This window comes from Scyliorhinus torazame, chromosome 3 (genome assembly GCF_047496885.1).
Source record: "Scyliorhinus torazame isolate Kashiwa2021f chromosome 3, sScyTor2.1, whole genome shotgun sequence".
Taxonomy (NCBI): domain Eukaryota; kingdom Metazoa; phylum Chordata; class Chondrichthyes; order Carcharhiniformes; family Scyliorhinidae; genus Scyliorhinus; species Scyliorhinus torazame.
In genome coordinates, this window is record NC_092709.1 from 62,623,786 (window position 1) to 62,650,487 (window position 26,702).

The window sequence follows — 26,702 nt, forward strand, 5'->3', positions numbered from 1 at the left end:
ATTGAATAATAGCTAAAAAGACAGAAGGCAAATTAACTCCTTTAGAGTTTCAAAGCCTGGCGTTGTATGATAAAAGAAAGAACATTAAAGTTTACAAGGGAAATGTGGTGTTTCTTCGATGTTCAAAATAATAACTGAGAAAAAGAGCAATATCATAGAATTTACAGTGCAGAAGGAGGCCATTCGGCCCACTGAGTCTGCACCGGCTCTTGGAAAGAGCACCCTACCCAAGGTCAACACCTCCACCCTATCCCCATAACCCAGGAACCCCACCCAACACTAAGGGCAATTTTGGACACTAAGGGCAATTTATCACGGCCAATCCACCTAACCTGCACATCTTTGGACTGAGGGAGGAAACCGGTGCACCCGGAGGAAACCCACGCACACACGGGGAGGATGTGCAGACTTCGCACAGACAGTGACCCAAGCCGGAATCGAACCTAGGACCCTGGAGCTGTGAAGCAATTGTGCTATCCACAATGCAGGCTAAACTCGAATTCAGAACACTACCCAACTTGCAGTTACAATTTGTTTTTAGATCAAACGGTGAAGCTTCCATTATTTACACTTCAATTATCCAAGACTTCGGAGGGTCATTGATTTATGTGAAACTTTACCTTGTACAGTTCATTAACACCAGTCACTTGTTTGACACAAAGCAGCCTCACAATCCAAGAAATATTACATTCAATTTGTAGTAATTGTAATTAACCTTCGTTTATCCAGTGAACTGCCTTACAATGAGCATAAGACCAAATTTGAGAACTTTTCCAATCAGCAAATTTTCATTATCTATCAGAATTCCCATCAATTATTGGAAAATGGCAGGATAGAGTAAAATGACAATTCCTATCCTTTACATTCCTTTGTTGTGACGGTGGATAATTCATGTTTAATTATAAGAGTCAGTGCAAAATTGCCCCATTCTACCAGAAATATGGGCAGCTAACACTTATTCAGCGCCTTTAACATTGAAAACCAGTATAAGAGGCAGAATGAAAATGAGAGGTGCCATGTAAAAGAAAATATTAAGGAAAGGAAAAATACTGCAGAAGATACTGGTAATGCAAAATATAAAATAGATACAGAAAATGCTGGAAAACATTCAGCAGGCCAGTGAGCATCAGCAGAAAGACACACAGAGTTAATGGTTGGATTATAAGTGAAGGGTAAGCTCCCCGTACCAGAGTGTAAAATCTTGGATTGTGAGGCTGCATTATGTTCAACAAAGTGATTGGTGTTCATGAACCGAACAACAACAAAGAGCCTGCCTATGGGTGGGCATCTTACCGTGTTATTTTTTGGCTGATGGACCTTTAACTATTGAGGCAAGAGTTCTGTTACTCAGCAGGAGATGTTCCCTGCCAGTTGGGAGGTCAGCAGTGTTACTTGGTGAGGTGGTCACTGTACAGAGATCACCATGGAAACATTAGTGATGGGCCTCAGGTAATTCAAGGATCCAAACTGGCAAGCTCCGACGAAGTTGGCAAGGTGCATATTGAGCAGGACAGGGATGGGGGGCGGATGCAGGGAGGGAAAGCTGTGTGGGGGTGGGGTCTCCAATTGGCACCAAGGACCCAAAATGGAGTATTTCCCTGGCCAGTAGGGGCAAATTGTGCCGGGGTTGTACAATGGGCACATGCCTCTCGCACTGCCTGCCTGCAGGGCCACAGGTGGGCCCAATTTATACCTAAAAATCGCAGTGGAGTGGAGGGGCTGGTGGTGGGCAGGCTCCATTTTACAGGTCCACCCTCAGCTTTCACGTCTGCAAGTGGTCAATAAAATGAGCCCAATGTTTTTGTTTTCATCTCTATAAAAGCCGCCGGCCGAACCTGCTCATATTTTCAGCATTTTCTGGAGGTATCAGAAAAGGTGACTAAAAGCTTGATCAAAGAGGTGGGTTTTAGGGAGAGTCTTAAAAGAGCAGAGATTGAAGACTAGGCCCATCATTGATAGCCATATCTTCATAAGGCAATTGAAATTATGGCAGTCAATGGTTGGGCTAAGGTGGGAGGAACGCATAAAAAGCCACACAGAGTGTTGGGGTGGGGAGGTTACAGTAAGTTACAGAGATAATGAGAGGTGAGGCAGTGAAGCAGAATGAGAATGAGAATTTTAAATTTGAGGGGCGTGATTCTCGGTTGCCCGACATCGAAAGCAGGAACGGCCATTGGGCGGAGAATAGCTCCCGATTTGGCAGGTGTCGATTTGATGACGGGTTGCGATGCTCCGCCCCCTCCAAATCAGCGTTATTGCAATGCGCATCATGAGTAGTTGCAACCGTGTTCGCATCTTATTATCGTGCCCACCCGCGATGCTATGCCTCCGATGGGCCGAGTTCCCGACGGCGCGGTCCACGTGTGGTCTCAACAGTCGTGAACCTGGAGAGAGGGAGAGGGTACGGACAGTGTCCAGCACCGCCACACTTCGCCGACAGTCGTGCTGCTGGCCAGGGGGCTTCTGACAGGGCTGGGAAGAGTAGTGGGGGTTGGCCAGGAGGTGGGCTATGGGGTCAGGTACGCAGTCCAGCACAACAGGCGCCATCTTTTCCGGGGCAATCGGTGCAAGCGTGGGTGGTGTATAGTGTACGTGGGGCTGCAGCTTGTCAGCCCTGCGCGTGTCCATCACGGACCTGGCTGTATCCCCGTGGTTTTCCGAGTGTTCTGCGGGTGTTCTACGCGGCGCTGGGGCTTGCCCCTCACCGGTAGCTGAATCGGTGTGGGTGCTGTGCCGATTTTTCCGATGTGGAACTCCACGGATCCTCCGCTGGCATCAGCACTTAGACGCAGGAACGGAGAATCCAGCCCGAAGTGTTTGGACACCAGTAACCAATGTAAATCAGCAAGGACGAAAGCGATCAGAGAGCAGAACTGTAAATTAATCATTCAGTATAAATTTCTTAGTACAGCAAACTATGTTTACAAAATGCCGTTTATTGTTGAAATCTCATCTGTATTCTACAATCTCTTTTCCACCAAGAGAAAGACATAGATTGCCAATCTAAAACACGCATTATTGCACAGCAAAATAGTGTTTCTGGACGTCTCTGGTTTGTTTCAGGCATGTTAGTTCCGAGCCTGTCCCGAGCGATCATGGCTGCAGATATCCACCTTTGCCTTCTTACCATTGGTTATTAGGAAGCTATCAACCATAGATTTATAATTATTACTGACTCAGTATCAGCTGTTGTTTACAAAATACAGCTTCAAACTTCTACTACCTTATTTGTGAAGTTATTCCTAGCTTCAGTCTGGAAAGGGCTGGTTCTAATTTTCAGGGGATATTCCCTAGTCCTAGCAGCGGTTGTAGTTTCATAAAATCCCTACAGTGCAGGCCATTCGGCCCATCAATTCTTCATCGGCCCTCCAAAACAGCATTCTACATGGGTCCACTCCCTGCCCAACCCACCTTATCTCTGTAATCTATCCTACATATCCTTGAACACTAAGGGGCAATTTAGCATGGCCAACCTGCAAATTTTTGGACTGTGGGAGGAAACTGCAGCACTTGGAGGAAATCCACGCAGACACGGGGAGAACGTACAAACTCCACACAGACAAGGCCAAAATTGAACCCGAGTCCCTGGTGCTGTGAGGCAGAAATGTGCCATTGTGCCAGCCTGCTGAGTTTCTCTCCGCCAACCCTAGCAGCTCCCCTTGATTTCGTGAAAACATCAATCAAATCACTCTTTAATCTTCCAAATTATAAGCAATACAATCCCAGCTTTTGTAATCGCTTTCCAATTTAAACCTGAGAGTCCAGGTATCATCCTAGTTTTTTAAAAAAAATATTTTATTGAAAATTTTTGGTCAACCAACACAGTACATTGTGCATCCTTTACACAATATTATAACAGCACAAATAACAATGACCTATTTTATATAAACAAAAAAAATGAATAAATATTAAATAACAAAAATGAAAACTAGCCCTAATTGGCAACTGCCTTGTCACAAGTAACCCCCCCCCCCCCCCCCCCCCACCCCGCCCCCCCCCCCCCCCCCCGATCCTGGGCTGCTGCTGCTGTCTTCTTTTTCCCATTCCATCTATCTATCCGCGAGGTATTCGACGAACGGTTGCCACCGCCTGGTGAACCCTTGAGCCGACCCCCTTAGGACGAACTTAATCCGCTCTAGCTTTATAAACCCCGCCATGTCATTTATCCAGGTCTCCACCCCCGGGGGCTTGGCTTCTTTCCACATTAGCAATATCCTGCGCCGGGCTACTAGGGACGCAAAGGCCAAAACATCGGCCTCTCTCGCCTCCTGCACTCCCGGCTCTTGTGCAACCCCAAATATAGCCAACCCCCAGCTTGGTTCGACCCGGACCCCCACTACTTTTGAAAGCACCTTTGTCACCCCCATCCAAAACCCTCGTAGTGCCGGGCATGACCAAAACATATGGGTATGATTCGCTGGGCTTCTCGAGCACCTCGCACACCTATCCTCCACCCCAAAAAATTTACTGAGCCGTGCTCCAGTCATATGCGCCCTGTGTAATACCTTAAACTGAATCAGGCTTAGCCTGGCACACGAGGACGACGAGTTTACCCTGCTTAGGGCATCTGCCCACAGCCCCTCCTCGATCTCCTCCCCCAGCTCTTCTTCCCATTTCCCTTTTAGTTCATCTACCATAGTCTCCCCTTCGTCCCTCATTTCCCTATATATATCTGACACCTTACCATCCCCCACCCATGTCTTTGAGATCACTCTGTCCTGCACCTCTTGTGTCGGGAGCTGCGGAAATTCCCTCACCTGTTGCCTCGCAAAAGCCCTCAGTTGCATATACCTGAATGCATTCCCTTGGGGCAACCCATATTTCTCGGTCAGCGCTCCCAGACTCGCGAACTTCCCATCCACAAATAGATCTTTCAGTTGCGTTATTCCTGCTCTTTGCCACATTCCATATCCCCCATCCATTCCCCCCGGGGCAAACCTATGGTTGTTTCTTATCGGGGACCCCCCCAAAGCTCCAGTCTTTCCCCTATGCCGTCTCCACTGTCCCCAAATCTTCAGTGTAGCCACCACCACCGGGCTTGTGGTGTAGTTCCTCGGTGAGAACGGCAATGGGGCTGTCACCATAGCCTGTAGGCTAGTCCCCCTACAGGACGCCCTCTCTAATCTCTTCCACGCCGCTCCCTCCTCCTCTCCCATCCACTTACTCACCATTGAAATATTAGCGGCCCAATAATACTCACTTAGGCTCGGTAGTGCCAGCCCCCCCCTATCCCTGCTACGCTGTAAGAATCCCTTCCTCACTCTCGGGGTCTTCCCGGCCCAGACAAAACCCATGATGCTTTTTTCAATCCTTTTAAAAAAAGCCTTCGTGATCACCACCGGGAGGCACTGAAACACAAAGAGGAATCTCGGGAGGACCACCATCTTAACCGCCTGCACCCTCCCTGCCATTGACAGGGATACCATATCCCATCTCTTGAAATCTTCCTCCATCTGTTCCACCAACCGCGTTAAATTTAACCTGTGCAATGTGCCCCAATTCTTAGCTATCTGGATCCCCAGGTAACGAAAGTCCCTTGTTACCTTCCTCAACGGTAGGTCCTCTATTTCTCTACTCTGCTCCCCTGGATGCACCACAAACAACTCACTTTTCCCCATGTTCAATTTATACCCTGAAAAATCCCCAAACTCCCCAAGTATCCGCATTATTTCTGGCATCCCCTCCGCCGGATCCGCCACGTACAGTAGCAAATCGTCCGCATACAAAGATACCCGGTGTTCTTCTCCTCCCCTAAGTATTCCCCTCCACTTCTTGGAACCCCTCAACGCTATCGCCAGGGGCTCAATCGCCAGTGCAAACAATAATGGGGACAGAGGGCATCCCTGCCTTGTCCCTCTATGGAGCCGAAAATATGCAGATCCCCGTCCATTCGTGACCACGCTCGCCACTGGGGCCCTATACAATAGCTGCACCCATCTAACATACCCCTCTCCAAAACCAAATCTCCTCAACACCTCCCACAAATAATCCCATTCCACTCTATCAAATGCTTTCTCGGCATCCATCGCCACTACTATCTCCGTTTCTCCCTCTGGTGGGGCCATCATCATTACCCCTAACAACCTCCGTATATTCGTGTTCAGCTGTCTCCCCTTCACAAACCCAGTTTGGTCCTCGTGGACCACCCCCGGGACACATTCCTCTATTCTCATTGCCATTACCTTGGCCAGGACCTTGGCATCTACATTTAGGAGGGAAATTGGTCTGTAGGACCCGCATTGTAGCGGGTCCTTTTCCTTCTTTAAGAGAAGCGATATCGTTGCTTCAGACATAGTCGGGGGCAGTTGTCCCCTTTCCTTTGCCTCATTAAAGGTCCTCGTCAGTACCGGGGCGAGCAAGTCCAAATATTTTCTATAGAATTCGACTGGGAATCCATCCGGTCCCGGGGCCTTTCCCGTCTGCATGCTCCTAATTCCTTTCACCACTTCTTCTACCTCGATCTGTGCTCCCAGTCCCACCCTTTCCTGCTCTTTCACCTTGGGAAATTCCAGCCGATCCAAGAAGCCTATCATTCTCTCCCTCCCCTCCGGGGGTTGAGCTTCATATAATTTTTTATAAAATGCCTTGAACACTCCATTTACTCTCTCCGCTCCCCGCTCCATCTCTCCTTCCTCGTCCCTCACTCCCCCTATTTCCCTCGCTGCTCCCCTTTTCCTCAATTGGTGTGCCAGCAACCTGCTCGCCTTCTCCCCATATTCGTACTGTACACCCTGTGCCTTCCTCCATTGTGCCTCTGCAGTGCCTGTAGTCAGCAAGTCAAATTCCACATGCAGCCTTTGCCTTTCCCTGTACAATCCCTCCTCCGGTGCTTCCGCATATTGTCTGTCCACCCTCAAAAGTTCTTGCAGCAATCGCTCCCGTTCCTTACTCTCCTGCTTCCCTTTATGTGCCCTTATTGATATCAGCTCCCCCCTAACCACCGCCTTCAACGCCTCCCAGACCACTCCCACCTGGACCTCCCCATTATCATTAAGTTCCAAGTACTTTTCGATGCACCCCCTCACCCTTAGACACACCCCCTCATCCGCCATTAGTCCCATGTCCATTCTCCAGGGTGGGCGCCCTCCTGTTTCCTCCCCTATCTCCAAGTCCACCCAGTGTGGAGCGTGATCCGAAATGGCTATAGCCGTATACTCCGTTCCCCTCACCTTCGGGATTAATGCCCTACCCAGCACAAAAAAGTCTATGCGCGAGTAGACTTTATGGACATAGGAGAAAAACGAGAACTCCTTACTCCTAGGTCTACTAAATCTCCACGGGTCTACACCTCCCATCTGCTCCATAAAATCTTTAAGCACCTTGGCTGCTGCCGGCCTCCTTCCAGTCCTGGACTTCGACCTATCCAGCCCTGGTTCCAACACCGTGTTAAAGTCTCCCCCCATTATCAGCTTTCCCGTCTCTAGGTCCGGAATGCGTCCTAGCATCCGCCTCATAAAATTGGCATCATCCCAGTTCGGGGCATATACGTTTACCAAAACCACCGTCTCTCCCTGTAGTTTGCCACTCACCATCACGTAGCTGCCCCCGTTATCCGCCACTATAGTCTTTGCCTCGAACATTACCCGCTTCCCCACTAATATAGCCACCCCCCTGTTTTTCGCATCTAGCCCCGAATGGAACACCTGCCCCACCAATCCTTTGCGCAGCCTAACCTGGTCTATCAGTTTCAGGTGCGTTTCCTGTAACATAACCACATCTGCCTTAAGTTTCTTAAGGTGTGCGAGTACCCGTGCCCTCTTTATCGGCCCGTTCAACCCTCTCACGTTCCACGTGATCAGCCGAGTTGGGGGGCTTCCTACCCCCCCCCCCCCCCTTGTCGATTAGCCATCACCTTTTTCCAGCTCCTCACCCAGTTCCCACGCAGCTGTATCTCCCCCAGGCGGTGCCCCCCCGCCCATCCTCTCTCGTACCCGCTCCCCCCTCTCCCCAGCAGCAGCAACCCAGTAATTCCCCCCTCCCACCCCCCCCGCTAGACCCCCCGCTAGCGTAATTACTCCCCCCATGTTGCTCCCAGAAGTCAGCAAGCTCTGGCTGACCTCGGCTTCCCCCCGTGACCACGGCTCGCACCGTGCGACGCCCCCTCCTTCCTGCTTCTCTATTCCCGCCATAATTATCATAGCGCGGGAACCAAGCCCGCGCTTCTCCCTTGGCCCCGCCCCCCATGGCCAACGCCCCATCTCCTCTCCCTCCCCCCATCACCACCTGTGGGAGAGAGAAAAGTTACCACACCGCAGGATTAGAACATAAAACCCCTCTTTGCCCCCCACATTCGCCCCGCCACTTTGTTCAAACGTTCTTTTTAATAACCCACTCATTCCAGTTTTTCTTCCACAATAAAAGTCCACACTTCATCCGCCGTCTCAAAGTAGTGGTGCCTCCCTCGATATGTGACCCACAGTCTTGCCGGTTGCAGCATTCCGAATTTTATCTTCTTTTTATGAAGCACCGCCTTGGCCCGATTAAAGCTCGCCCTCCTTCTCGCCACCTCCGCACTCCAGTCTTGATAAACGCGGATCACCGCATTCTCCCATTTACTGCTCCGAGTTTTCTTCGCCCATCTAAGGACCATTTCTCTATCCTTAAAACGGAGGAATCTCACCGCTATGGCTTTGGGAATGTCTCCTGCTCTCGGTCCTCGCGCCATAACTCGGTATGCTCCCTCCACCTCCAACGGACCCGCCGGGGCCTCCGCTCCCATTAACGAGTGCAGCATCGTGCTCACACATGCCCCGACGTCCGCTCCCTCCACACCTTCAGGAAGACCAAGAATCCTCAGGTTGTTCCTCCTTGCGTTGTTTTCCAGTGCCTCCAACCTTTCCACACATCGTTTCTGATGTGCCTCCTGCATCTCCGTCTTCACCACCAGGCCCTGTATATCGTCCTCATTCTCGGCTGCCTTCGCCTTCACGACCCGAAGCTCCCGCTCCTGGGTCTTTTGTTCCTCCTTTAGCCCTTCGATCGCCTGTAGTATCGGGGCCAACAGCTCTTTCTTCATTTCCTTTTTTATCTCTTCCACGCAGCATTTCAAGAACTCTTGTTGTTCAGGGCCCCATGTGAAACTGCCACCTTCCGACGCCATCTTGGTTTTTGCTTGCCTTCCTTGCCGCTGTTCCAAAGGATCCGCTGCAATCCGGCCACTTTCCTCTCCTTTTTCCATCCGTGTCCAGGGGGAATTCCCTTCTGGTTTACCGCACAGTGTTTTTAGCCATTAAAATTGCCGTTGGGGCTCCTATCAAGAGCCCAAAAGTCCGTTCCACCGGGAGCTGCCGAAACGTGCGACTTAGCTGGTCATCGCCGCACCCGCGTTCGGTATCATCCTAGTTAATCTACCTTGCAATTCCATTTGTAATTTAAACCCGAGAGTCCAGGTGTCATTCCAGTAAATCTACCTTGCAATTCCATTAAGGTCAATACATTCTTTCCAGGGTGTGATGTCTAGAGCTGCTCACAATAGTCACGCAAGGTCTATGCAGAGCCTTGTATAGCTGAAGCATGACATCTAACCCCTTGTATTCTAACCCTTTAGACATAAAGGCCAAATTCTGCCAATTTTTTTCAATATTTTTTTGTATCTGTCCATGATATTTTGATGACCTATGTGCATGGACTCTCCCTCTCCCCCCTTGCCCCTCACATTTGACTACCCTGAAATCTATTTGCCACAGTTTTGCCCATTCACTTTATCCCCAAAATATCTACAGTTTAAAAGGCTGCCTATCATTGTGTCATTGGCAAACTTAGATATGTGACTTCCTATCCCACCAGCTCAGTTGTTAGCAAACACAGTGGGCTGGATTCTCCCAAAATGAGACTATGTCCCCACGCCGACGTAAAAACAGTGGAATTTCACTCCAGAAATTCCTTCCAAAAAGTTGAACGAATTCAATGCCCTGCAAAGGGCTAGCAGGGACCTGGAGTGAATCTCGCAGCTTTTGCTGCAGATACGGGCCCCCGCACTTCCGGTTCGGAGTCTGCGCATGCGCACGGCGGCAGTCTCCAGCGGCCGCGCTGTGCTCCATGGCGGACTCGGACCGTGGAACCACACCAAAGAAAGAGATCCCTGAGCGGCCGTGCGCCCGAGCCTCAACCCCCGCACATGGAATCCACGGCCGCCTACAAGGCCCCTCCTGGTCTCCGATTCGCCCCCCCCCCCCCCCCCCCGACCAGGGCGGCCGCAGACTGAGTCCGCAGCCGCCATGCCAGAATCCTGACCAGCAATAGGTGGTTAGTTCCACGCCGTCAGGAACTCGGCCGGTTGGGAGTGGAGGTTTGCTGGGCGGGCCTCTGGCAATGGCCCCCCGGCGGCATGGCGTACTCCACCGTCATGGCGATTTCCAGGGCCCGGAGAATTGCCGGACCGGTGCCGAGCCTGAGTACGGCGTGAAAGTGGATTGTCCGCCCCCGGGCCGGAGAATCCAGCCCAGTGAATATTTGAATCCTTTATAGATTCTTGTGGGACACCAAGAGCAATGATGAGCAGAAACTTGAAAAATGCCACCCAGGTCAGTTATCAATCTTTTGAACGGCTCAGATGCAAAGAAGTTCAAAACCATTGTGACTTTTACAGCTACTGGCTGGGTATTCCCATGCGACCTGAAGGGCCTGCGTTGATTCTCAATGAGGGCACGCAAATCAACACCAATTTATTCCAGCAGCACTGATGCCCTGGCATTCCTGGGACGTTTATTCTTCGTCAATACACCGTCTGGGAATTTCCTTCATTGTCTCCCAGCCCCCCGTTCCTCACTTCTATGTCCCTTATGGCCAAGGGTCTGCATCTGCTGCTGATGCTGCTCCCCTTAGCTGCTCAACTCCCACTTGGAGTAGCCAATCCCATTTGCAGGAATGGTCTTGTTTCCCCCACCCCCATCAACTATGCCCATTAATTTTGCTACCTTTCAACTGCCCTAGAATTCACCGATCAACTCTCAGGGACCATTGATAATGCAATGCCAATGTGCGGCAATAAATGAAATGAACAAAGAACAAAGAAATGTACAGCACAGGAACAGGCCTTTCAGCCCTCCAAGCCCGTGCTGACCATGCTGCCCGACTAAACTACAATCTTCTACACTTCCTGGGTCCGTATCCCTCTATTCCCATCCTATTCATGTATGTGTCAAGATGCCCCTTAAATGTTACTATCGTCCCTGCTTCCACCACCTCCTCCGGCAGCGGGTTCCAGGCACCCACTACCCTCGGTGTAAAAAATTTGCCTCGTACATCTACTCTAAACCTTGCCCCTCTCACCTTAAACCCCTAGTAATTTACCCCTCTACCCTGGGGAAAAGCCTCTGACTATCCACTCTGTCTATGCCCCATATAATTTTGTAGACCTCTATCAGGTTGCCCCTCAACCTCCTTCGTTCCAGTGAGAACAAACCGAGTTTATTCAACCGCTCCTCACAGCTAATGCCCTCCATACCAGACAACATGCTGGTAAATCTCTTCTGCACCCTCTCTAAAGCCTCCACATCCTTCTGGTAGTGTGGCGACCAGAATTGAACACTATACTCTGTAGCCACCCGAGTTGGCCACTTCCCGACTTAAAATGGAGAACCGCAAAGGCTGAAGGGAAATTTAGCCAACACAGGCAAAAACTAGCAGGTGTAAAGTTACTGTGTATTAGACTCTGCAGTAACCCAGACAGCAACGATACAAGCAGCTATCTGCATAATGTAGCAGCCATCTACATAGTAATGAGCGACCTGGGAACAATCAAAACATTTTAAGGTAAACAAGGCCAAGCCAGACTCCTCGGCGTCAGCAGGAGCCAACACAAAAGAGGTTAACGGACACTTAAAGACTGCCCAACAATCAGGGAACAGCTCCAGTATTGGAGAAATCGAACCAAGCGATTGGAACGAAGTCCAATCACTTTAAACCAGGTACGGGGTCCGCCCCGAAGGGCGGGAAGCCCCTGGGGACTATAAAGTAAAGCCCCCAAGTTCAAATCGTCCTTCTCGACAGGGTCACTCAGCAACGCGAAGCAACCCCTGCGAGTGAACTGCCCAGCGGCCTCCAAACAAGTACATAAGAACATAAGAACTAGGAACAGGAGTAGGCCATCTGGCCCCTCGAGCCTGCGCCGCCATTCAATGAGATCATGGCTGATCTTTGTGGACTCAGCTCCACTCTCCGGCCCGTACACCATATCCACGAATCCCTTTATTCTTTAGAAAGGTATCTATCTTTTTCTTAAAAACGTTTAAAGAAGGAGCCTCAACTGCTTCACTGGGCAAGGAATTCCAGAGATTCACAACACTTTGGGTGAAGAAGTTCCTCCTAAACTCGGTCCTAAATCTACTTCCCCTTATTTTGAGGCTAAGCCCCCTAGTTCTGCTTTCCCCGATCAGTGGAAACAACCTGCCCGCATCTATCCCATCTATTCCCTTCATAATTTTATATGTTTCAATAAGATACCCCCCGCATCCTTCTAAACTCCAATGGGTACAGTCCCAGTCGACTCAACCTCTCGCCATAATCTAATCCCCATAACTCTGGGATCAACCTAGTGAATCTCCTCTGCACTCCGTCCAGTGCCAACATCTCCTTTCTCAGGTAAGGAGACCAAAACTGAACACAATACTCCAGATGTGGCCCCACCAACACCTTATACAATTGCAGCATAACCTCACTAGTCTTCATCCCTCCATCCCTCAAGCAATGAAAGACAAAACTCGATTAGCCTTCTTAATCACCTGTTACCACTCTCTGCTTTCTGTTAGTTAACCAATCCTCTACCCATGCTACCACTTTACCCTAAATGCCATGCATCTTTAGTTTATGCAGCAACCTTTTGTGTGGCACCTTGTCAAAAGCTTTCTGGAAATCCAGATATACCACATCCATTGGCTCCCCGTTATCTACTGCACTGGTAACGTCCTCAAAAAATTCTACCAAAATAGTCAGACACGACCTACCCTTTATGAACCCATGCTGCGTCTGCCCAATGGGACAATTTCCCTCCAGGTGCCCCGCTATTTCCTCCTTAATGATAGATTCCAGCATTTTCCCTACAACCGAAGTTAAGCTTACCGGCCTATAATTACCCGCTTTCTGCCGACCTCCTTTTTTAAACAGTGGTGTCACGTTTGCTACTTTCCAATCCTCTGGGACCACCCCAGAGTCTAGTGAATTTTGATAAATTATCACTAGTGCGTTTACAATTTCCCTAGGCATCTCTTTTAACACTCTGGGATGCATCTCATCAGGGCCAGGAGACTTGTCTACCTTTAGCCCCATTAGCTTGCCCAATCCTGCCTCCTTAGTGATTACAATCATCTCAAGGTCCTCACCTATCATATCTTTATTTCCATCAGTCACTGGCATGTTATTTGTGTCTTCCACTGTGAAGACTGACCCAAAAAACCTGTTCAGCTCCTCAGCCATTTCCCCGTCGCCTATTATTAAATCTCCCTTCTCATCTTCCAAAGGACCAATATTTACCTTAGCCACTCTTTTTTGTCTTACATATTTGTAGAAGCTTTTACTATCTGCTTTTATGTTCTGAGCAAGTTTACTTTCATAGTCTACGGAGTAAGTCTCAAGTCAACGCTCGCTACGAGATAGGCGCTCCTAGCTACCAGTCCATACCAGTTTTTGAATCCTGCAGACTCAGGACCTGAACGAAAGGCCATTTGTTCCCCTGACCTGGTGGGCCAGTCCGAAGCTAAGTATAGGCCTGTTAGTGATAGAAATAGCCTAGAAAGTAGAGTTTATGCATGAGTAGTGATTTACTGTGTATAATAAATGTGTATTGATTTGAATCTTACTAATTGGTGTATTGAGTTATTGATCATTACTTGAACTTGAACCTCGTGGCGGTATCATAAAGATACCTGGCGACTCTAGAGCAAAGGTTATAAAACAGAGCCAATTGAACCAACCAAAAGTTAGCAACATATTACTAATTAGTTAGCAACATATTACATCCTGACGGGACCCGATCTAGAAGTGGCTTAACCACTCCGGGAGAACGCAAAATTTGAATTAGAAATCCAATTGGGAACAGAAAAAACCCACAAGTGTTCAAGCAGTTCTGATCAATCCTCATAATTCGGAAGTGTGTTAATGCATGCGTAACTAACAGAGCTATAAGGTAAACTGATAGATTTTTGTTGCGACAAAACTGTCGGGAGTTTGTATTCCGGAAAATAGCGAAAGCCGTACACGTAATTACTGCACCGCCTTAGCACACCTTGTTCCAAATTTTAAGAGAAGCATTTAGAGAGGAAAGATGGCAATGCAGGCAATGCAACGCATCATGAACCCCAAAGAATTCGTGGTCGTAGCGACCAGCAGTAGAGTAGGACAGTGTCCCGTTTGGGAAGAGGAAATCAGAAAGTACCTCAAAAGGGAAAGGATGGCCCTTTTGGAGCGAATTCTGTGACAATGAGGAAACAGGTCCCGGGAGTATAGGACATCCTTGGTGGGAGAACCTGAGCGAAACCCATAAGAAAAGCTCGCAAGCTGATGGCAATCGTGTCCTGTTTGGCACAATTGCGAGGCACAGAGGAGGTCGTTAGGACGCTCCGAAAAGTGATAGAAGGCACACATCGAATGAGCTAGGTCGATGTCAGTGAGGTAGAGAAAGAGAACGTAGAATTAAGGAGGAAGTTAGCAGCAAAAGACGGAGAGGTGGATGATGCCAAGTTTGGCACACCAGTTTTGTCTCGAGCGCACTTAAGCAGCTTCCAATCCCAGTACGAAAAGGCCTATCAGGACACGCAACGTGCAGTCCTGGTACGAGAGGAAACAGAGAAGCAGGTGAAGGCATTGCAGAGGCAGTGTAGTGACCTGAAGGCAGTGTTAAGAGCACTCCATACTACCACCACGGAGCAAAGACAAAGCTCATTAGACCACGCAAAGTGCCGGAAGCAGATTGCAGAACTGCAATTTCTGCTTTCAGTTCAAAAAGGATTCCAGGAAACCTTTGGATCACAGTTAGAGGAGGAAAACGGCCCTGACTGGGAAGAATTGAGTGAGACAGCGCAGAGATATGTTCAGGGAACATGTGCGCAGGGAAAGCCCCAGAAGAGAAAAGCGCCCCAACCCCCCACACAGCAGATAGTTCAGGCTCCAATGAACCCAGTCACAACCCAGCACACAGCCACATCGGATGACACGGAATTTCTGTACACCACCCCTTAACAGTGACCCAATTATGGGATGCGTGCGATAAATTCAAACCGTTCCTCCCCACCTCAGACCCCCACCACTTCTTTGCCAGAGTAAAACAGCAGGCTACCATGTAGGGCCTGGATGAGCGAGAGCAAGTACAAAGAACAAAGAAATGTACAGCACAGGAACAGGCCCTTCGGCCCTCCAAGCCCGTGCCGACCATACTGCCCGACTAAACTACAATCTTCTACACTTCCTGGGTCCGTATCCTTCTATTCCCATCCTATTCATATATTTGTCAAGATGCCCCTTAAATGTCCCTATCGTCCCTGCTTCCACTACCTCCTCCGGTAGTGAGTTCCAGGCACCCACTACCCTCTGCGTAAAAAACTTGCCTCGTACATCTACTCTAAACCTTGCCCCTCTCACCTTAAACCTATGCCCCCTAGTAATTGACCCCTCTACCCTGGGGAAAAGCCTCTGACTATCCACTCTGTCTATGCCCCTCATAATTTTGTATACCTCTATCAGGTCTCCCCTCAACCTCCTTCGTTCCAGTGAGAACAAACCGAGTTTATTCAATCGCTCCTCATAGCTTATGCCCTCCATACCAGGCAACATTCTGGTAAATCTCTTCTGCACCCTCTCTAAAGCCTCCACATCCTTCTGGTAGTGTGGCGACCAGAATTGAACACTATACTCCAAGTGTGGCCTAACTAAGGTTCTATACAGCTGCAACATGACTTGCCAATTCTTATACTCAATGCCCCGGCCAATGAAGGCAAGCATGCCGTATGCCTTCTTGACTACCTTCTCCACCTGTGTTGCCCCTTTCAATGACCTGTGGACCTGTACTCCTAGATCTCTTTGACTTTCAATACTCTTGAGGGTTCTACCATTCACTGTATATTCCCTACCTGCATTAGCCCTTCCAAAATGCATTACCTCACATTTGTCCGGATTAAACTCCATCTGCCATCTCTCCGCCCAAGTCTCCAGACAATCTAAATCCTGCTGTATCCTCCGACAGTCCTCATCGCTATCCGCAATTCCACCAACCTTTGTGTCGTCTGCAAACTTACTAATCAGACCAGTTACATTTTCCTCCAAATCATTTATATATACTACAAAGAGCAAAGGTCCCAGCACTGATCCCTGTGGAACACCACTGGTCACAGCCCTCCAATTAGAAAAGCATCCCTCCATTGCTACCCTCTGCCTTCTATGGCCTAGCCAGTTCTGTATCCACCTTGCCAGTTCACCCCTGATCCCGTGTGACTTCACCTTTTGTACTAGTCTACCATGAGGGACCTTGTCAAAGGCCTTACTGAAGTCCATATAGACAACATCTACTGCCCTACCTGCATCAATCATCTTAGTGACCTCCTCGAAAAACTCTATCAAGTTAGTGAGACACGACCTCCCCTTCACAAAAGTAAAGTAAAGCTCACAGTTTTGAGTTTAGACCCTTCGGTCGTAGCAGCCCTTCCCGACCCACAGAATGTAGGAGGAGACACCCTTGCAGAAATGCATACCGCGATCATAGACGCGATCGGGTACAACAGGGGTGACCCCGTAGAAGGCCTTAATAAGTGCAGGCAAAAGAAAACCGAGCACCCCACAGCGTTTGCTGGACACTTGTGGATCCATTTCGCAGCAGTTTTCGGAGACTTAGACCGCGCCCATTTGTCCCCAGACAACATGGCCAAATGGACCTGCACCCTTATCTCCCATGCCACAGAAACAGGACAAAAAGCTTGTGCCAATTATGATCCCTCAGAGGAGGCTCATAATGCGAAATGGGTTGTAAAAAGATTGTCCCGCGCCTGGGAGCAATCTGTTCAAAACAAATTCACGAATAAAAATCCCGAAGAACAGCAGGCAGAGCAGACATGCACACAGTTAAGGCACACCAGAACCCCGCATGTGTAAATGAAGGCAGGAACAGCCCCCCACAAAAGCCACAGGAGTGTTACAACTGTGGACAGTTAGGACACTTTGCACGAGAGTGCAATGCCCCACAAAAGCAACAGAGAGCCCAGCAGACAGGCACTCTAAATAAAACCAGGACAAAGCCAATACATAGCGTTAGCACCCGTTCAGATCAGACGGACCTGAACGGAACGGACTGACGGTGTTCGGGCTCCCCCAGTTGGGTCTGCGACACCCTTTGGGATAGGTCCGGCCGACCAGTAGTTGCAGCAAAGATACGGGGACAGCCCATCGAGTTTCTCTGGGACACAGGAGGGTCCTGCACCACAATCAATTCCTCCACCATGTTTCAAAAGGACACGTGGCCCACTACAGCCACCATCACCCTCAGCGGCTTTACAGGCCACTCACAGCAGGGACACATCACAGCCCCTGTACCCATTCAAATCGGCAACATCACCACCAAGCACCCCATAGTTTTAGTCGATCTACCCCACATAGCAGAACACATTTTATCATAGAATTTACAGTGCAGAAGGAGGCCATTCGGCCCATCGAGTCTGCACTGGCTCTTGGAAAGAGCACCCTACCAAAGGTCAACACCTACACCCTATCCCCATAACCCAGTAACCCCACCCAACACTAAGGGCAATTTTGGACACTAAGGGCAATTTATCATGGCCAATCCACCTAACCTGCACATCTTTGGACTGTGGGAGGAAACTGGAGCACACAGAGAAAACCCACGCACACACGGGGAGGATGTGCAGACTCCACACAGACAGTGACCCAAGCCGGAATCGAACCTGGGAACCTGGGACCCTGGAGCTGTGAAGCAATTGTGCTATCCACAATGCTACCGTGCATTTTAGGCATAGATTTTATGAATTCCCACAATCTGTCCTTCGATCCAGTCAATCAATGTGTCTGGAAAATGGCAAAATCCGCAAGAGCCCCCGCAACACTCACCATAGGAGAATATGCAAACAAGATTAGTGCAGTCGGCGAATTGTGGTTTGACCCGACCATAATTAGCACAGAAAAGCAGGTTAGGGCAGTTCTGCAGAAGCACAGGACAGCATTCGCGACCCACAAACACGACTGTGGCCGGATGACGGGTTCCGTTCAAATCACAGGACCTGACCCTAGACACCAAAAGCAATACGGATTTCCCCAAGAGGCAGAGGGAGAAATCGCAAAAGTTATCGACAGCTTATAAGAACAGGGCGTAGTCAGATCAGTAGCCTCCACTAATAATGGCCCGATTTGGCCAGTGAGAAAGCCCGATGGATCATGGCGACTGACCATCGATTACCGGGCACTCAACAAAGTCACCCCCGCAGAAGCCCCCACGGTAGCCACAAGTCCCGAGACCATGCTCAAGCAGGGACTCAATTCCCGATACTTTACGGTTTTGGACATCAGTAATGGATTCTGGTCCATTCCATTGGCAAAGGTGTGCCAGTATAAATTTGCCTTCACCTTTAAAAATCAGCAGTACATGTGGACATGCCAGCAGTACACGTGGACATGCCTTCCACAAGGATTCCACAAATCCCCCTCCATTTTCCACCGACAGCTGGCAAATGGATTATCAAAATTTTCTCGCCCCAAATGTCTGGTCCAGTATGTGGACAACCTATTACTGCAGACAGACACCAAGGCAGAGCACATCGAGCTTCTGGCCGAACTCGTGGAACTCCTACAGAAAATTGGTTGCAAAGTCAACCCCAAAAAGGCCCAGATTTTGGAAGATAAAGTGATACATTTGGGAACAATTATCACACATGGTAAACGCGAGATCGAGCATAAAAGGATTGACTCGATTGCCAAATGACCCCTTCCCCAGAACGTTTCAGCCCTCCGGTTGTTTTTAGGACTGGTTGGCTACTGCCGAAACCACATTGACAGTTTCGCCAGCGAGGCAGCGCCCCTCTCAGACCTCCTAAAGAAAGGAGCCCCCTGGGAATGGCTTCCGCAGCACACGGATGGTGTGGACTCTTTGAAAAGAGCACTCATGGCAGCCCCCGCACTACAAGTTCCCTATGCGATAGAGGTAGCAAGCACAGACCGCACCCTTTTGGCCGTGCTCCTCCAGGAACGGCACAAACAGTTAAGGCCCGTGGCTTATGCCTCCATAGTTTTAGATGCTGGAGCAGGGATTTTCAGCCTGTGAAAGGCACCTGCTCGCAGTTTTTTGGGCAGTACAATATTTTTCGTACATAACCGGGCTAATCCCCATCACAATCCTGACGGAATACACCCCCACCCAACTTTTACTGGACAGACGACTTAAGGGCGGTACAGTCAGTCAAATAAGGGCAGCCAGATGGACCCTTCTTTTGTAGGGACGGGACATCACTGTTAAAAGGACCAAGACCCACACTTTCTTAGCAGATAACCTACAGTACCCAGGCACCCCCCATGAATGTGAAATCATCTCACCACACCACAACACAGGCCCCTTTATTGCTAAAACACCCCCCCGAAAGATAGGTCGTCCAACCCAGAGCCCCAAGCACACAGACACGTGCGAACCCATAAGAATATATGTGGATGGATCTTCCACAATATTAGAAGGGAAGCGCATAACAGGATGCGGCATTTATGTAGAGGACGCGCAGGGACACGCCCTAGAAGAAATCGCAATAAAACCAGCTGAAGGCATATGGATCACAGTTGAACCACACGCACCATGTCATGCTCAACGCAGCAGACCATGCCCCGCCCACAGCCAACATAACCCTACCCTCCCCCAACACATCCAGCCCAGCCACGGACTCAGCCCCGACTCCACCCCCGAACAATACACTTCGCCCCGGAACGCCCACAGACTGCAGCAGCAGCGACAGCGACTGTGACACAGACAATAGCCACAGCACGTCACCCTACTATCCCCATGCAACAGGCCCCACACCCAGCGAATCTGAGCACGATTCGAGGATCCCTTCATGATCACTTTCCTAAACAAACCCCACCACCGACCTACAATGACGACCCCGACTCCATTCCAACAAAATTGGACACATCCTTTTGGCACCGGGACAATTCATTCAGACTCGTCCGAAATGACGAGATGAATCCCAAATCGCACCATGCAGCCCTATCCGTCCTTATACACTCGTGAGTTTGGCATCTGGGAGAAGATGACGACTTTGAGTCTGACTCCCAAAACGAGAACCCCTTTGCGACCCTGTTAGCAACCGATAACTGAGGTGTCCAGTTGATGCTTTAAAAAGGAACCGCTTGGGCGAAACGGTGTCCTTTCTGATGGAACTTGCAGCATGTTTAATGTTGTTTATAGTGGTATTGTTAAATGTTGTACGTAAGATCGGAAATTTTTTCCACGGCCCAATCTTTCGGCCGAAACCTCGGAGAACTTGTCAGCACGCTCATTAGCAGAAACCTCGGAGAGCTTGCCAAACCCCCGCTCATAACTGCCCTTCTGGTTCAAAGGTAGAACCAATACGGCAACCCCCCACGATGACTACATTTTTGCTCGTTCTTGTCGGTTGCTCAGGCAGTGGAGAAACGGCATTGGGACCCGCCCTGTCTGGGAACCCCCCTCTGGTCAGCTACGCTCGGGTAGAGCACACACGGCATTGGTCGCCGTCCTACCCGGGGATTCCATCCAAATCTTACCCGTCGCGGCCCATACGCACCTCATTTCGGCAATTTTGGTTCAAGCCCCTGGAGACTATAAAGTAAAGCCCCAAATCGTCCTTCACGACAGGGTCACTCAGCAACGCGAAGCAACCCCTGAGAGTGAACTGTCCAGCGGCCTCCAAACAAGTAAGTCTCAAGTCAACGCTCACTACGAGATAGGCGCTCCTAGCTACCAGTCCATACCAGCTTTTGAATCCTGCAGACTCAGGACCTGAACAAAAGGCCATTTGTTCCCCTGACCTGGTGGGCCAGTCCGAAGCTAAGTACAGGCCTGTTAGTGATAGAAATAGCCTAGAAAGTAGAGTTTATGCAGGAGTAGCGATTTACTGTGTATAATAAATGTGTATTGATTTGAATCTTACTAATTGGTGTGTTGAGTTATTGATCATTACTTGAACCTCGTGGCGGTATCATAAAGATACCTGGCGACTCTAGAGCAAAGGTTATAAAACAGAGCCAATTGAACCAACCAAAAGTTAGCAACAACGCCAAGTGTGGCCTAACTAAGGTTCTATACAGCTGCAACATGACTTGCCAATTCTTATACTCAATGCCCCGGCCAATGAAGGCAAGCATGCCGTATGCCTTCTTGACTACCTTCTCCACCTGTGTTGCCCCTTTCAGTGACCTGTGGACCTGTACACCTAGATCTCTCTGACTTTCAATACTCTTGAGGGTTCTACCATTCACTATATATTCCAAAATGCCTTACCTCACATTTGTCTGGATTAAACTCCATCTTCCATCTCTTCGCCCAAGTCTCCAAACAATCTAAATCCTGCTGTATCCTCTGACAGTCCTCATCGCTATCCGCAATTCCACCAACCTTTGTGTCGTCTGCAAACTTACTAATCAGACCAGTTACATTTTCCTCCAAATCATTTATATTTACTACAAACAGCAAAGGTCCCAGCACTGATCCCTGCAGAACACCACTAGTCACAGCCCTCCAATTAGAAAAGCATCCTTCCATTGCTACTCTCTGCCTTCTATGACCTAGCCAGTTCTGTATCCACCTTGCCAGCTCACCCCTGATCCCGTGTGACTTCACCTTTTATACTAGTCTACCATGAGGGACCTGGTCAAAGGCCTTAATGAAGTCCATATAGACAACATCCACTGCCCTACCTGCATCAATCATCTTTGTGACCTCCTCGAAAAACTCTATCAAGTTAGTGAGACACGACCTCCCCTTCACAAAACCATGCTGCCTCTCACTAATACGTCCATTTGCTTCCAAATGGGAGTAGATCCTGTCTCGAAGAATTCTCTCCAGTAATTTCCCTACCACTGACGTAAGGCTCACCAGCCTGTAGTTCCCTGGATTATCCTTGCTACCCTTCTTAAAAAGAGGAACAACATTGGCTATTCTCCAGTCCTCCGGGACATCACCTGAAGACAGTGAGGATCCAAAGATTTCTGTCAAGGCCTCAGCAATTTCCTCCCTAGGAAGCCTGAGCCTTACCCTTCTTATACACTCTTCCGCCTAACACCTACAACCTCAACTGCTTTCCCACTGCAAAGCCACCTCTTCATGAACAGTGATTTGACCCTCTGTTTCCCATACCTTCACTTAAAATTTGCCATCTGCCTGCTGAGTTAGCTTATTTGCAAGCTAAATTACAGACCCTCCTATTCAGGGGATTTGCCATGTCCTCATTTCCTTTTCAAAATTACAGTGTCAGAACTGCATCAGGAAACAGTCACACTTTTCGGTGGCATGATATTCGATGCTTGTCTACCCACCTTCTTATGAATTAGATCTTCTAGTAATTTACTGACAATAGATAATAATAATAATAATAATAATAATAATAGCTTGTCACAAGTAGGCTTCAATGAAGTTACTGTGAAAGGCCCCTAGTCGCCACATTCCGGCGCCTGTTTGGGGAGGCTGGTACGAGCATTACAAGCCAGCTGTTTAGCCCACTGTGTTAAAGCAGGCCCGGTCAGGTTAATTGGTTTATAAATCCCTGGTTTTACTCTCTCAACTTTCTTTAATAGCTAGGTGAGAGTGCATGACAGAGAAATGTATAGAAATATTTGCTAAAAGGCTTAGATGAGGTAGCTGGAATGAGAGGAGACTCACGTGGAGTACAAACACCAGCGCAGCTGATTTGTGACCAAGTGGCCTGTTTCTGTGCTGTGTGTTCTATGTAATTATAGTACTTATTAGATTAAATAGCTTTAACTATTTGATTACCAAGAAGTTTGGAGGCACAGTTCAGCCTACATTTCTCCACCCATATCCTGGAGTTGCAATGTTAAAAAGGCAATTTTCTGAATACTCACCACTGTGACTTCTTCTCCTTGGATGGAGACATCAGGTCTTCTGAAGTGAGACAATGCCACAATGGCTGCTACGCTTGCAGCATCAATAATGTTCCCATCATGGTTTAACAAATGCAAATCCACACGAATCTGCCATACCTAGATAAAACAATCAAAGATAAAAACTAATCTACTTCGTTTACATAGGATGAAAAGGAGACATGCTTAGAGGTCTGGAAAAATAACTTAATCATAGAATCATAGATATAGAACTTGATATGGTGCAAACTTCAGAAAACTTCATAATATGAACGTTAGCAATGCTCGGGCTTCATAGTAATTTCCGATAACACTAAAGGGCATATTTTTCCAATCCTTGGGACAAAGACTTATTTTTGTGAATCTCTTACACTGGGTTTTATCAGGCAACTGTACCAATACTAATCATGTGGCAAAGGCAGTTTCCAACACCTAGGTTTTCCTGCCAAATCACTGTATTCCAGCATTGGGACAGCTAGAAAAGCATGGTGCACAAAGAACCCCTGCCATCAAGTGTCTGCAGGAGCCCTGGGCCAAGCTAAAAACCTGAAAGGCAAAGAACTTTTCAAAACTTTAAACTCATTCCCTCCCAAACTATGTCGCGCAGCAGTGCTCCTCCTCCACTAATCACAAGATGGTCTCAAAATTATTCAGCCTACTTCAATTTTCATATTTAACGTACCAACTTTTAACAGTATAAATCTCCTAATTGTTTTGTATTATTAAAACACCAGTACTAATTCTATGGTACTATTGTATTTTTTGTAAATCTATTATAGTCAATTTATTAAAGATCTGTAACATTTGATTACTTTTGTTGATGACCTAAATATACAAGGCCAGGCGTGGGGCCTCACCATTTGATTGTTTTTTGAGAGAAGGAAATCATGTTTACCCAATTTATTGGATTTCTTTGAAGAAGTAACATATGCTGTGGATAAAGGGGAACTGGTGGATGTACTGTACTTTAGATTTTCAGAAGGTATTTAATAAGGTGCCCCAAAGGTTATGTTTCGGAATGGATAGAAGATTGGTTAGCTAACAGGAAACAGTAGGTATAAATGAATCATTTTCTGATAGGCAAGATGTAACGAATTATGCATCACAGGGATCAGTGCTCGGGCACCAACTAATCACCATAGTTCGAGATGACTATAGGTTGCTTTCCCTTTGAGGGGGAGAGCTGACTGGTGTGGGTTTAACTGGAGGATTACCACACCTCAGGCGAGGGGCAAGGTTGAGAAGGTGGCCTTCATGAATAACCTCAGCTGGTAAGTTGTGAAGAGGACACAAGGAGGTGCAAAGGGATATAAATAAGTTGAGTGAGTGGGCAAAAGATCTGGCAAATTATGTATAATGTGGGAAAATGCAACATTGTCAATTTTGGCAGGAAGAATAAAAAAGCATATTATCTAACTGGGAAGAGATTGCAGAGCTCGGAGATGGAGAGGAATCTGGGTGTTCTGGTATATGAATTGCGAAATATTAATATGTAGGTACTGCAAGTAACAAGGAAAGCTAATAGAATGTTATTGTGTATTGTAAGGGGAATTGAATGCAAGAGTAGGGAGGTGATGCTTCAGTTTTACAGGGCATTGGTGAGACCACATCTGGAGTTCTTGAGGAAGGATGTAAATGTGCTGGGGGCAGTTCAGAGATGGCTTACTAAACTGATACCTGGAAGGTTGTCTTAAGAAGACAGGCTAGGCTTGTATTCACTGAAGTTAATCAGAGTAAGAGACTTGATTGAAACACACAAGATCATGAGGAGACTTGACAGGGTGAATATGAAAAGATGTTTCCTCTTGTGGAAGGATCTAGGACTCGGGGGTCATTGTTTAAAAATAAGGGGTCATCCATTTAAGACAGATATGAGGACAAATTTTTTCTTGAGAGTTAAGAACGATTCTCCGAAATGGAGACAGAGTGTTCGTGCCGTCGCGTTTCATGACGGCACAAAACGGGCGCGGGCATGACCGATTCTGGCCCCCGCAGGGGGCCAGCACGGCGCTGGAGCGGTTCACGCCGCTCCAGCCTCCCTTCCCGGCGCCAAATGGGCGCTGCGCCAATCTGCGCATGTGCAGGGGACTTCCTCAGCGCGCCGGCCTCGACGCAACATGGCGTGGGGGTTCAGGGTCCGGCTGCGTAATAAAATAGGGCCGGAGCTAGAGAGGCCGGCCTGCCGGTCAGTGGGCCCCGATCGCGGGCCAGACCCCATCGGAGGCCCCCCCCCCCCCCCCCCCCCCCCCCCCCGTGAAGGAGCACTTTCCCCCGCACCACAGGCTGCCCCCCCGACCCTATGCGCAGAGTTCCCGCCGGCTGCGAGCAGGTGTGAACGCGCCAGTGGGACTCTGCCATTTCTGCGCGGCCGCTCGGCCCATCAAGGCCGGAGAATCGGCGGCCCACGAGCGGCGCCGCCGCAAATGGCGTTGATTCTCCGCTCCTCGGAGAATCGCCTGCCGGCGTCGGATTGGCGCAGTGGGAAAGAATACGGCGCGGCATGGGAGAATCGCGCTCTATCTTCCTCAAAAGGTGGTGGGGGCACAATCTTTGATTGGTTTTTGAGGCAGTGCTAGATAGATTCTTGATAAGCAAGGGGGTGAAAAATAATTGGGGATAGGCAGGAATGTGGGGTCGAGGTCAAATACCAGATTAGCCATGATCGTATTGAATGGTGGGGCAGGCCTGAAGGGCTCCTGTTCCTAATTTGTATCTTTGTAATTGTAGCGCACAAAGACTCCGTGAGACGAATAGAGTGAAGTCGATGAGGCTTTATTAAGCGCGTCTGTTCCCCAGCAGCCCGATAGTAAACTGGCCTGCGGGGGAAGGCACCGGCTTCTTATACTTCGCCTTCAGGGCGGAGCTTGAGGTCAACGGCCAACCAGGACCCGGGATCTGTCAGCCAATGACATTAGGGCTTCCAATCCCACATGACCCCCAATACATACTACCACATTCACCCCTTGTCAAAAATGAACCCGGCGGGGTGATGCTTCGTATGGTGGTAAGGGTTTACAGGGCTGTTCCTGGGAGGATAGAATAGTTACATGGTAGTACAGTATTAGACAGTATTGTCCTGTTACAACTATTTACAGAGGGTATAGGAAAAACAAAATGTTCATTGGACAATCCATCTTTGTTTTACATCGACGCCACGAGTCGGTCGGGCGGTCTGGTCGTCCGTGTCGATCGCCTCGGCCCCGGCGGTGGTGGTGGTGCTTGTACAAGTGTTGTCGCCTCCGGGAGCCGCACGGTTTCAGCTGTCGGTGCAAAGGGCAGGGGGACTGATCCTCCTGGGAAGGGGGCGGTCGCGGCGGTGGCAGGAAGGGGGGCGGTTGGGTTGATGGTGTCGGGGGGGGTGTGCGTGGTGCCGGCGGGCGCCAGATCCCGCAGGGAGACCGTGTCCTGTCGGCCGTCGGGGTACTCCACGTAGGCGTACTGGGGGTTTGCGTGGAGGTGGTGAACCCTTTCGACCAACGGGTCCGCCTTAATGTGCCCGCACGTGCTTTCGGAGCAGGATGGGTCCTGGGGCCGCCAGCCAGGTCGGCAGCGACGTTCCAGAGGACCTCCTAGGGAAGACAAGGAGACGCTCGTGAGGTGTTTGATTAGTGCTTGTACATAATAACGACCGGATGGAATGGAGAGCGTCC

At 49.0% G+C, this 26,702-nt stretch overlaps 1 protein-coding gene across 1 annotated transcript in view; it reads right to left on the reverse strand.

Moving 5' to 3' along the window:
- exosc9 (exosome component 9) overlaps positions 1-26,702 on the reverse strand; it is an 85,999-nt gene that overhangs the window by 40,961 nt on the left and 18,336 nt on the right. Inside the window, exon 4 of the mRNA XM_072497830.1 lies at positions 23,035-23,172. Within this exon, the coding sequence (XP_072353931.1) occupies positions 23,035-23,172 (138 nt within the window). The remainder of the gene's footprint in view (positions 1-23,034; positions 23,173-26,702) is intronic.